General features: G+C 33.1%; 1 protein-coding gene across 3 annotated transcripts in view; it reads right to left on the bottom strand.

Moving 5' to 3' along the window:
• LOC107994884 (icarapin-like) overlaps positions 1 to 12,252 on the bottom strand; it is a 43,504-nt gene that overhangs the window by 11,278 nt on the left and 19,974 nt on the right. For all 3 annotated transcript variants that reach the window (XM_062077947.1, XM_017052013.3, NM_001328476.1), the window contains 1 exon segment: positions 4,065 to 4,265. In XM_062077947.1, coding sequence (XP_061933931.1) covers positions 4,065 to 4,265 — 201 coding nt within the window.

Genomic DNA, 12,252 nt, shown 5'->3' with positions numbered 1-12,252 from the left:
TTAGAACTGACGCAAAAAATTTTAAAACAACTGCTCGAGCAAAGTTATAGTCAGCTATGATTCATCGCGGGCAAACATTCAACAAGAATGATTAATCGTTCAACTAAATGCAGATGGTTACAATATTCTTCTTACTGGTTTCATAATATTAACCAACATCCTTGCTGGCTATTATCGATATTACTAGATAGGTAGATTGAAATATATATAATATATATATATATATATATACATATTACAAATAGAATCTAATTAATCTATTTAAAAAAAGAAACTACCTCTATATAATCTATTTAAAAAAATAGGAAAATTATAAAAAAACAATACAAACTTCAAATTTTGATCTTCTTGCGAATAATTAGAGAAATATATATATATATTTACATGTGATAATTTGAAAACACACATATTTCTCGTTTAACACGGATTCCAATTCCAAATCCTCTAATCGCGACGAGCGAACACGTAACTACACAACGCCATCTGTATTGCTTATGGACAATCTAGGGATCCCTAGTACCCTTGAATAGTACATTATGCGAATCCGGTTATGGATTTTCGATTTCTTTCCATTCGATCACGGATCATACAGTGGTGCGTTTCCAAGAATATAGAGTTCCTTTAAATACCGCTTCATCTTGAATTCCACGCGATAATGTCATCAATCTTCTCCCATCCCCCCTCGCTTTCTCACCGACCCCTCTTCCCACGTTGTTTCTTTTCTCTCCTTCCCTCCCTTTGCCACGTTTCTCACAGCTTCCCTCTTTTTTCTTTTCGAAACTCGTTTCTAACGGTATGCAGATATATTCATGAAATTGCTACGGGAACGTGAGCAGAAGCGCGTGGAACTGGCAACACAAATTGCAGATGTTCGTCTTGAAGACTATAAAATCAATTTTCCGTTACGTGGAGGAGGAGAAAAGAGGAAGGAGAAAGAAGGAGAAAAGAAGGTATGGAGAAGAAAGGAGGACAGAGAGAGAGAGAGAAAGAGGAAAAGGAAGGCGAAAAAGGATCCGCAGTTTCCTGCGATGCCGCAGTAATCACGACCAGCTAATTAGGGCGGTAATTTCTGCTAATTGCTTTCATTAGTATAGCCTCAAACTACAGTCTTCTTTATCGCCGATATAATTTTATAATTATATCGATTTCACGGCATGTTTTATAATTGTGACTTACGGTGTCAATTGGCCAATTTCAGTGCGACAGTTCGAATACACGAAAACATTATTATTATTATTATTATTATTCTATAAAAAATTTCCTCGTATTTCTCGAGGAATTTATATTTTTTTCCTCAGCCCGTGATCATTAGCCTCGATTTCCATTTTCAATTTTACTTGGCCGTGCTCCGGTAATCTTGGTAAGAAAAGAATGTTTTTTTTTTTCGGATATAAATAATTGTGTTGTGAATAATTTATCTCGACTCGATTTGAAATTAAAATATATATATCGATTTTTAATCAATAATAAAAGTAACGGATTCGCAATTGGAAAAATGATAACAAATTTTTGGTCGACAGATATTTTTCGATTTTTAATAATCGTGGAGAAATACGATGATGATTTCTACAAGTTTAATAATTTCTTGGTAACAGCGGAAGCGATAACAAATCTTGAGAAAATTTCGAAAGCATGATAATTAAAACGATTTTACGGTTGAATTGCAATCATTTATTTGCTCGTTGTAAAATAATTAATTCAATTAGGTTATTCAATTAAGTAACTTATTTAACGGTAATTAAATAATGGATACAAAAAAGTAAATTATTACTAACGTAACATAATTGCATTAATCGAGATCGATCTATTGATATAACAATAATAATAATAATAATAGTAATTTTAGAATGCTTTCTCAATCAGTTTGATAATTAAAAAGTAAAAAATTTATTTAAAAAATATGGAAGAAACGGAACATCGCATATCAAGTGCTAAAATATAATATTATTTCAAACTTTTGTAACGTATCGAAGTAATTCCGATGCTTAAGGATAAGAGTAACTGCAAAACCATTACATTTATGTTGAAAAGTAACTTGGAAAACTTTAACAATATTTCATGACGAGGAAAGTAACTTGGGAACTCCTATATTATTTCACGCTCAAGAATAGCTTCAACACTTAACGCGGAAATGACTTCGAAACTCCTGCGTTATTCCAGGATAGAGGTTCTCAGTTTTCGTCGATTAATTTATTTAAGCTTCGATAAATTGCCAGAGATGTTGGAATCTGTAAATACGCTTCCTTTCGAATTTAGGTCATGGTACGAGTTTACGTTACAGTAACTTTAATGGAAAAATAATATTTTACGATTAAATCTCATTATTAGAAATCTTTTTAACATAAAGATATATATATATCTATACGCACGTACATGTACGATTTTACCGACTGTCGATAATCGTGCAAAGTAAAGATAGAAAGAACTAAAGAGATAAAAAGAAGCTTAAAAATAGATTTACTTCGTCTACTGTCACGCGTGCTCTATATATATATATACCTTGAATATTTTATGTATATTATATAATCAGGTGACCAAAACATTTCTGAGATATACATTTTACGACTGAACAAATCATCATTCCAAATTCATATAGCACAAAATATAAGGAAAAAAAAAATCCCCAGCCCATTTATTACATCTATTATACCCTAAGGGATACAATATCGCCTATTTACGTTTAAAAATACATTAATTCTCAAACTCATTTCAAATTCTCAAAGCCGAAACCTCCTTCCTTTCGATATGAGCCGGGAAATAACAAGATTTCCGAGTTAACCTGAAACGATCGCGCGGTTATCAGTTTTTCGACCCCTGAGCGTGTAATTCCCCCTCCCCTCCCCTCCCCTTCCTCGTTATCGCGCATACGCCACGATTCTTCCTCTGGACGAGCGGCGATAAAAGCGAAATTCGAGGCGAAACACTCGTGGAAAATTGGGAGTACGATGGGCAGGAAGAGGGAGGAGGGAAAATCGTAGATCACCGCGGGAAAACGACAATCGGTTATACGGGAAGGCCGATTGCGCATCGGGTATTACGGAAGTTACGTTTGACAAACCGCATGTAAGCGGAACAGGGACACGGCCGGCCGCGATTCCGTGTGTAATTTTATGTTTGTGCTTGTTGAACCGTGATCGCGTTTCTGCGGCGGCCTAAGCGGCACGCGTGCGGTTATACCCGATCACGGCCACTATCACTCTATTTGGCCGTTTCTCTGTTACGCGGCGCAACGAATCGTTCTCTCGATATCCCCCGATCATAATGCCCTATCTCTCTGATTATCGCGCCATTTCCACCGGAATTCGATTTCGAGCTCCGTTTCGCGATATTAATTAGGAGTTGAGCCGGATCGAACACGGAGAGAGGGAATTCTGCCGACGAGCGCCAAGTAAATATTTATTCTGCGGGATAGAAATTATTCGCGTCGAGTTCTCGTGTAATCTAAATACGGAGGATTAAATTTTCTTCGATGCTGGAAAACAATTTTGATTTCTTTTTTTCTCTTTTTCGTTCCCAGTTCGGTCAGAAGAATTGCGATCGCAATTGTGAAAATTTGGCAAGGATAGCGATTTACTTTTAAGCCGATTTCACGTTACGTGGTCGACGGAATTGTTCTGATACCCGATCATAATGCCCTATCTCTCCGATTATCGCGCCATTTCCACCGGAATTCGATTTCGAGCTCCGTCTCGCGATATTAATTAGAAGTTGAGCCGAATGGTTGGATGTAAGAAATTCTTTTTTTCTCTCTCTCTTCGATTGAATAAAATACGATATTTTACGAATAAACTTTTCTGAGGAATAATATTTTTTTTCCTCCCCTTTCATTTATATCGAATTTTGAAATGCAAATCTGGAAAACTTCTATAAAGAATTGGCTGGTATTGTCGAAAATATGAAAAAGAATGATTCGACATGTTAATGTTAATGCACAGTGAGGTGTGATTTATCTTGTGATATCTAATTCCTGAATTATGTCGATGAATCTTTCGATGATAAAAATAAGAAAATGGATCTTGAAAATGGATTAGTAATAATGATGTAGAAAATATTTTATAATTTACTTTGTAACGTCTGGTACCATCCATCCAAAAAGTTAGGTCTGAGCAACGTATTCCAGTTCCAGTTCGAGCTCTCGTCGCTGTCCTCGAAGCTCAAACTCGGGAAATCGAAAGTTGCAGCCATCATTTGATCTCTTTCGGATGGTAGAATGAGAACGGTGTCCACATTCTTCCTTTCCTCCTTGCTATCTTCATCGTGTGCACCTTTGTGAAAAAAATAATAAATGTGAAATTAGAATTTTCATTTCGACGATTTACACGGCGCGATTGCATTAAAGAAATTTATATAAATCTATATCTTCTATATCTTGTTTGTTTATAAACTGGTGAAAGGTTGGATCGTTATAGAAAGTTTTAATGCGAAAAATGTGTATTCGTCATGTGTAATGTTTATAAAGTTGAATTGACAGTGATGTAAACAACTTTGGATACATATGTGTGTGTACACGAGAATAAAAAAAAAAAGAAAATGTGGATTAGAAAGGAAATTTTCACGGTTTAAAATCTCATAAATAAAACTAAATTTATTTAATCTAACTTAAATTGATCGAAGAAATATTGTTTTTTTATATTCTCTTTCTCTCTCTCTCTCTCTCTCTCTTTTATAAAAATCTCATTATGATAAAAAGATATTCATTCACGAGAGAATCTTAGATTTAACCTTCGAATCTCGGAGAATCGCCTTCTCCAGAAAAGAATTTGCTTGATCCAGCTTATATTCCTCCTCGAAACCGTACAATCTCTGTTTAACCTATTTTTGTAGAGATAATATCTATATAAATCAATTTGGTATTTTTAAGCACACCATATATATGAAAATAATTTAAAGAAATTAGAAATTATAAATATCCGACAGCTTCCAAGATGTACAAATATTTCAAGAATTATCCGAAAGAAGGAAATCTGGGAATTCTCTATAATCTCATTTTAAACGTAAAATAAATCCATCTCATGATTTTAATCCTCTCATTTATCTAAGAAAAAAAAAAAAAAAAGAAAAAAGAAATCGAAATAAAGTAGTTATACATATTCAAATATTTTTACATAGATAAATGAGTTATATTCAAAATATAAATCGATTTGAATTGAAATTAATTAATTTATTTCTCTATAAGTTAAATATTAATAACGCGTATTAGAATCGAGAAATTTGTAGAAATTGTGAATCGATCAATTTTATATATTAATTTAAACGTTTCAAGAAAGAATTTTTAAAAATTTTTTTCTCTTTCAAAGATACTAATGAATATCTTACTAGTTAGTTTCAATATAAAATTTGTTAAAAAAAAATGATTTACTTATTATAATTTAATAAATAAAATAAAAAAAAATAATAAACCAACAGATAAGTTACAGATTCTAAACTTTCAAACGTTGAACAGTTATATATTACGTGAAAGGGGCTTAAAAATGAAAAGCATCGGAATGCAACCATATAATTATTCTTACTCCCGGCGTTCTGACCCACGATCCTTTCAAACGCCTCGCGGCACTTAGTGCTTTATAAGGAATTTGCCCAAGTGATTTATCGTCGAGCCCTTTTAGTGCCACACTACTGAATTTGCTACCGACCTCCACTGTCAGACAGGAAATGCAGGATTCTGTACTTCTGTGCAAATAGGTTGACACGATGGACAGACTCGATCGGTAATCGATAAGTGGAACACGTCGGTAAGGATTAAAAAAAAAAGGAAAGGAATAGAAGGAAGAAAAGAAAGAAAGGGGGGGAGAGAGAGAGAGAAAGAAAAAAGTATTGACCATTTGCAGCGATGTCTCATTTGCAACGTGTCAAAGCATTGCGTGTAACTAAAGTCTCAGAGCTATCGTTTCGGAATGATCGATCGTATCTTTTTCCAGCAGCCCCACCTCTCGTTTGTATATCAAACGGTCCACCACACGTTGTGCTTCTTTCTCAAAGAATCTCGACTTTTCTTTTCTTCCTTTTTTTCTTCATAAAACACGATACAGCCTTTATTACACGAAATATAAAGCAGCGATATTTTTCTGAACGAGGCGAAAGTGAGGTTAGGATCGATCGTGATAGTTAAAAGTAACACGAGACGTCTAAGTTACAAAATATATTTTTAAAAATATAATTTTGTTTTCCTTGTATAATAAATATTTTAAGTTAATTTAATTTCAATTTAATAGATGAATGAAAACGGAGATATATGCCAATATATGCCAAGTTGACAGTGCGCAAGATTTTGAAAGACAGGATGCTTGTTAGAAATAGAGGTAACCTGAGACGCATTAAGGATGTTTTTAAGATCTTTGTTTTGGGTATACGGGATACTGTATATCTTATATACCTCGCAGTGCTTTCGAAATAAGCAATTACGCGAAATTATTCGAGATTTTAGACACGAAATAACACGATTTTGAGGTTATCATATAAAATTGCTTTAAACAAATTATATAAAATTATAAAAAATATATATATATAAACTAAACTTATTCAAATAAAAATTAATTTTTTTTAATTTTTTAAAATCTATAAATTAAAAAATATTTGTCGAGTTATAAATTTCAAATTTTATTTCGATAACATTTCACATCGACTTAACACAAACAACAATTTCCATACAGATGGCGCTTTTATTATATTATCATCATTGCGAACAAACGAAATAATAGCCCTGTTATTAATCTTTCTAAAATCAGTTAGGATCAATTTCCTCTAAAAGAATCAGGTTATCATTTGTGACAGCACGAGGCGTATATATGAGAAACGGTTGGAAAATAGAGTGAGACGTGTATCAACGAGGAATATTTCTCCACGGGAGATTTTCCTCGAACGCTTTTGGCGATTATCCAATTGACTCCGTCGTCAATTCATATTGACGCACGTAGAAACGTAGGAGTCAATTTAAGTCAATCTAATTCCTACCAACGGAACCCTATTGCGCAGGAAGACGACACGCGATCTATCATAGCTCGAGGAAATCCGCGGCCATGGGTTTCGATGACGAAAAATCGTTGAGATTGCCGCCACGGAGTGAAATGTTTTGACAGACGACGAGATACTACTCTCTTATTGAATTCCTCCCCTCGAGGGGGTTCTATGGTACAGAAGAGATGAATTTGGCATTACACTGTATATTACATTTCTTCTTTCCATGGAAATACGGTTATATTTATATTTAACTTTCGGCTCAATAATCTCGATGATTTCGTTTACTTATTATAAAAAATTTGAAAAAAAAATTAAATAATAATTAAATTATAATTCATGGATATTTTTGGATAGTTTTTTGTAATTTTTTTTATACGGCTTATGGACGTATAATTAATGGATTTATAACATATATATGTTATTTTATGGTTCTATGGCAGTCACAAGTTAGTAATAAAGACACAATGAGAATGATAAATGGTTTCGAGCAAAATTGATAATTATATTTTCCTGTTCTTATTCGATAATCGGTTTTAATAAAATTTAACTATGAATTAAAGATTGGAAGATTGAAAATGATTTTTGAATACGTTTGTAAGTCAATTTTTTTTCTCTAATTTAAATTTACTTCATATTATAAATATAATATTAATCATATATAGTTCACTCTAACTCTATCCTAATATAGCAAATATAACAAATATTCTTCGCTATATTTTATCGAAATAAATATTATAACCTTTCACGAGGTCCATCAGTTATGCACCTATATAATTCATTATAACAGCGCTATAAATTTCTAGGAAAAAAACTTTTTGTTATTTCTCCATCGAGTTTCCAACATCAATTACTGTTCTTCAGTGATTCTCATAAACCAGAAAAACTGTTCAAAAGTAACTTTTTATTAGCAAAAATATTCCTCTCTCATTAATTCAGAAAGTATCGAAGAATCAGCAAACTATATCCCTAGACGTTACAATTAATTTCTAAAAGTACATTGTTCATAGTGGACGCGCTAGAGCGACCAAAGTTCGACAAGTTTCCCCAAACTTCAACCCCTTAAGCAGTTTATCGTCGACCATTTACACGGTGAAACGCTTAACCGGTAAATCTGCTCTATCCTGAATATGGTAAACTATCTATGTACAGGGTGTTCCCAAAAATAGGAACATTTTGCTTTGCAGAAAACTTTCGTTACGCCTTTAACGAGTTATTAACAAAAAAACACGAATTATTAACTATCCAATCACAAAGCGCGTAATATAATTTAACTACAATCGACAGTAGCGTTGGCTACGTGCTGTCGACGAGCACGAACAAGTCCAAGCAACATATCTCAAAGAATACGTGTTGAATAATAACAAATATTTTTTTACCTATAAAAAATTATATCACGAACAATGAATAAATAAACAAATATAATATTCAACACACTTTTTTCCAGATATTTTTGCTTGGACTTGTTCACATTCGATCGACGTCACGTAGCCAATGCTACTGTCGCGGCTCGACTAGACTACTCGCTTCGTGATTGGCTAGCGTTTTTCTGTTAATAATTCGTTAACAAAACCCCAAGGAAAGTTCTTGCAAAGGAAAATGTTGCTTGAAATTATCTCAGGAATCCACGATTTACGGATTTTCCGATATTTTTGAGACTCTCTGTATACACATATCTATACGTATCTAGGGGACCCTAGATTCTTCGACACTTTTACCAAGTCATGCGTCACTTTTTTTCCATCGCTTTCCCCGCTTGTACACGGGCCTCCATGCTTCCCTTGAGAAATTTGAACCTGATCGATTTATCGGACGCGGTTCTCGCCTCCTTTCCACCACTCCCCCTCCCCACTCTCTTTCTCAAGTGGCATTAGGCAGGTTTAATGCGATGCCTGCAAAAAGGGAAACAGAGTGTAGAGGTACGGCGAGTAGGTGCCGAGTGCCATTGACTGCGGAATAAAATAGACGGTGGCATTTCCAGCGCGGCTCAGCCTTGGCAAAATTCCATTTCTTTTCCACGAGGTCCGCGCTCTGAGCAAGAACTGATATTTCCTTTTCCTCCGCTCCTTTTCTTTTCTTTTTTCTTTTCCTCCTCTTTGCGTTTTTCCTCTTGCTTTTCTTTCCTCTCTTTTGTTTCTATTTTCTTTTTCCTTTTTTTTTTTGGAGTTTCAGTAACGAAATGGTATACTTGCGTATCGAGAACTGTGTTTTTATCTTTTTACGCAAATTGTTTTTTTTTTTCTTCTGAAAAAAGTGATTTTAAAATACAAAGATTTTTCGTTCGATTTTTCTATTTTTCTGCTCCAATAATGCGAAAAGAAATCGTAGAAGAATACGCAAATTAATTATTTCCAATTTGCAAATAAGTCGAACACCAATCGGTTCGACGACAAAATTAAATTATTTTTCAGAAGATAAAATCAATCAGTTTCTCCTGTGAATATAGAATACTTGGCTGATCGCCATCCGTTGCTCGAATAAAAATTTTAATAATAGACAAATTTTGCTAACAATAAATATATTACATTGGGCTCTGTTCAATAAAAATTTTTAATTAATTTCATTTTTATAAAAAAAAAAATTGGAAATTTTCATCACATGTCTTCGTTAGTTATTAATTTCAAATGCAAATTTAATATACAATCGAGAAAACGTTTATCAATTCGATAGTTCGAAACCGATCGTTTGTTCCTGGACACCGAGTAATTATAGTAATTACGGGCAAAGGATCGTGGCTTGCCGTATATACAACAGATAGGAGGATACGGTAACGTTCTCGATGACAGTAGCCTAGGCTAACATTAGGATGAACCTCTTAGTGTATACCAGACTGCATAGCCTATAACCATTGACACAACCACTTGAATTAATAGCCGGCAATTAAGCGGATGATAATGTTTCCCCTCCAATGCGCACGACCCTACATAAACACACTGTGTACTGGTCCAATGCCGATAAAAAGCCAATCTCGACATTTACTTCGTAGATCTTCGTATGGTTTATGGTTTGTCTTAACCTCGAGAAAATCTCGTTTCGAGGTGTTGGAAAAAAAAATAAAAATTGATCTAAAACGTATAAAAGTGGAGAAATATCGGCGTCGAGCGTTATGATAAAGGGATATTATACAGGATGAATGACACGATATTTCATATAACACGTATAAATACATATTTTATGATATATTATTATTTACGAGTTATTAAATTTAGAATAAATAAAATTTTTTAATTTTTACAAATTTTATATCGTATCTCTTCTTCAATAGATATTTCTTATAAAAAGAAAAAAAAGAAAAATAATTTTGCTTAATGTCTAATAAATAAAAAAAAAAACATTTTTATATCGTATATCCCCATTTAGTACAATTTCAATATATAAAATATTTTCAATACTTTAACTTCAATAGTTTAACTAGAGTTATATGAATCGGCCTGTACAAGCATGCACGTAGGAAACGTACGCGCTCCAATATTCCTATTGAATTTATACCGCAGTGTATCAAGTCGTCGCAATTGCCAACTGCAGGAAATCGTAGAGTGCAACGAACGATGCAGAGGAGGCTTTATGGAAATCGATGCGAATATATAATGATTACAAGTGGACCTTGCGTTATTTTAAGTACCTTATGCTCTCTGTTCTGTCAGCTTATCACGAGCTTTATCAAGCCAAGACGTATTTTCAAGACGACATGTTTTATGATGGTTAAACAGCTCGCTATTTACCGACAGTTTTCTTCGCATCAATGTATTTGTTATCGGTACATTTGATTTTTAATTGGTGTAATTTCATTCGATCAATTCACTCCTCGCGTGGATAAATGGTTGTTTTAACGTTTGTTTGATTATTTATGCAGCTCAGGGGGGATTGTATTAAGTATGAATAAAGTTTGCACGTGTTTATGCCGTGTTTTGAGAGTTAAACACACCGAGAGGTGATAATCAAATCAATGAAATATTTACAATGTTGAATGAAATTTTAGAGAGGCTTGTTACTGAGAGGTTATATTATCACGAGAAATTTTGTTGTTGAAGTGAATTTAATTTTTATTATATGCTCTTTAGAATTATTGGAGGAAAATTTGCTTTAATTTATATTTTTTTTTCAATTTTTTTTAAATCCCTCTAAATTCTTTCCATTTTAAATTTTCAAATTTTTTACGATTTAAAAATCAAAAATTGATTTATCCAGAGATAAAAAAAATGTGAATCAAACGTTTTCAAATTCCTTAAAAGATTTTTCAGATTTTTTAAATTTCGATAAAATAAATAAAATAAAGAAATGTATTTAATGTAAGATGAAAAAAAAACCTCGAAAGTTCGAGGGAATGTGGCTATCTGGAAACACAAGATTTCAATTATCTCATTGACTTTCAACTCGGAAAAGGAAACTTAACTCGGAAGCGAGTTAATCTGAATGAAACTCAACATTTAAAGTGCGATGTGCTGTTGCGGTGTCCCCAAAAGGAGTATTTAGACATCTCGAAGTGTCTACACAATGTCACAGAATCCGTCGTTTCTTAACCTATGAATCTATGAACGTAAAATAATTTCTATCGCATTATTGGAAAATAATTTCTTACTAAAATTATCAAAACTTCAAATTATTAAATTTTCAGTCTTTAAAACTTATAAAATATAACTTGTATCTATCTTCAGTTATAGAGAAACGTAACCACAAAACAATATTTAAAGAAAAAAAGTGAGGTTAGGTAAGAGCAAACTAAAGAGCTGTAAAGAAGAAATAATGACAAGAGAAATTGGCGGGAAGTTTGAACTAGTGGAAGAAAGAATGTTATATTAATATTACGTTAATTAATAGTCGAATAAACTGGGATCAAATTAGGTGTCAATATTGATCGAATAAACGATATCGATTTCGTGTAAGACAAACGTTTTAAATAATTACGCAATAATATATTATATTTGCTTTCGATAAAAATTATGCTAATTAATGATAATTTATGACACGTATGACTGAACGAATACATAATGAAGTAGTATTTAAGATCAAAGATGACAAGATAAGTTTCTCGACACAAGTGGAAGAAACAAGTTTTCCGTAATCGTGTGTGATTCATAGCACACATGACCTACGCGTGTAAATCTCGTCCAATGACATTTACCATCCACCTAGAACCTTGCCTGGCTTCCTGACCATATTGCATACCGTTCGTACCGAAAACAATTTTTTCCAAACACGTGGCTATTTATACGTAATATGAGATATTACATGAATAGGTAATTCGTTTCTTCTAGTTTCACTACTTATACATTTTGGAATAATAGCGATTGATTTAAT

The sequence above is a fragment of the Apis cerana genome, linkage group LG1, assembly GCF_029169275.1.
Source record: "Apis cerana isolate GH-2021 linkage group LG1, AcerK_1.0, whole genome shotgun sequence".
Classification (NCBI taxonomy): domain Eukaryota; kingdom Metazoa; phylum Arthropoda; class Insecta; order Hymenoptera; family Apidae; genus Apis; species Apis cerana.
The sequence above is the reverse complement of the archived record's forward strand: the minus strand, read 5'-3'. Positions and strand labels throughout refer to the sequence as shown.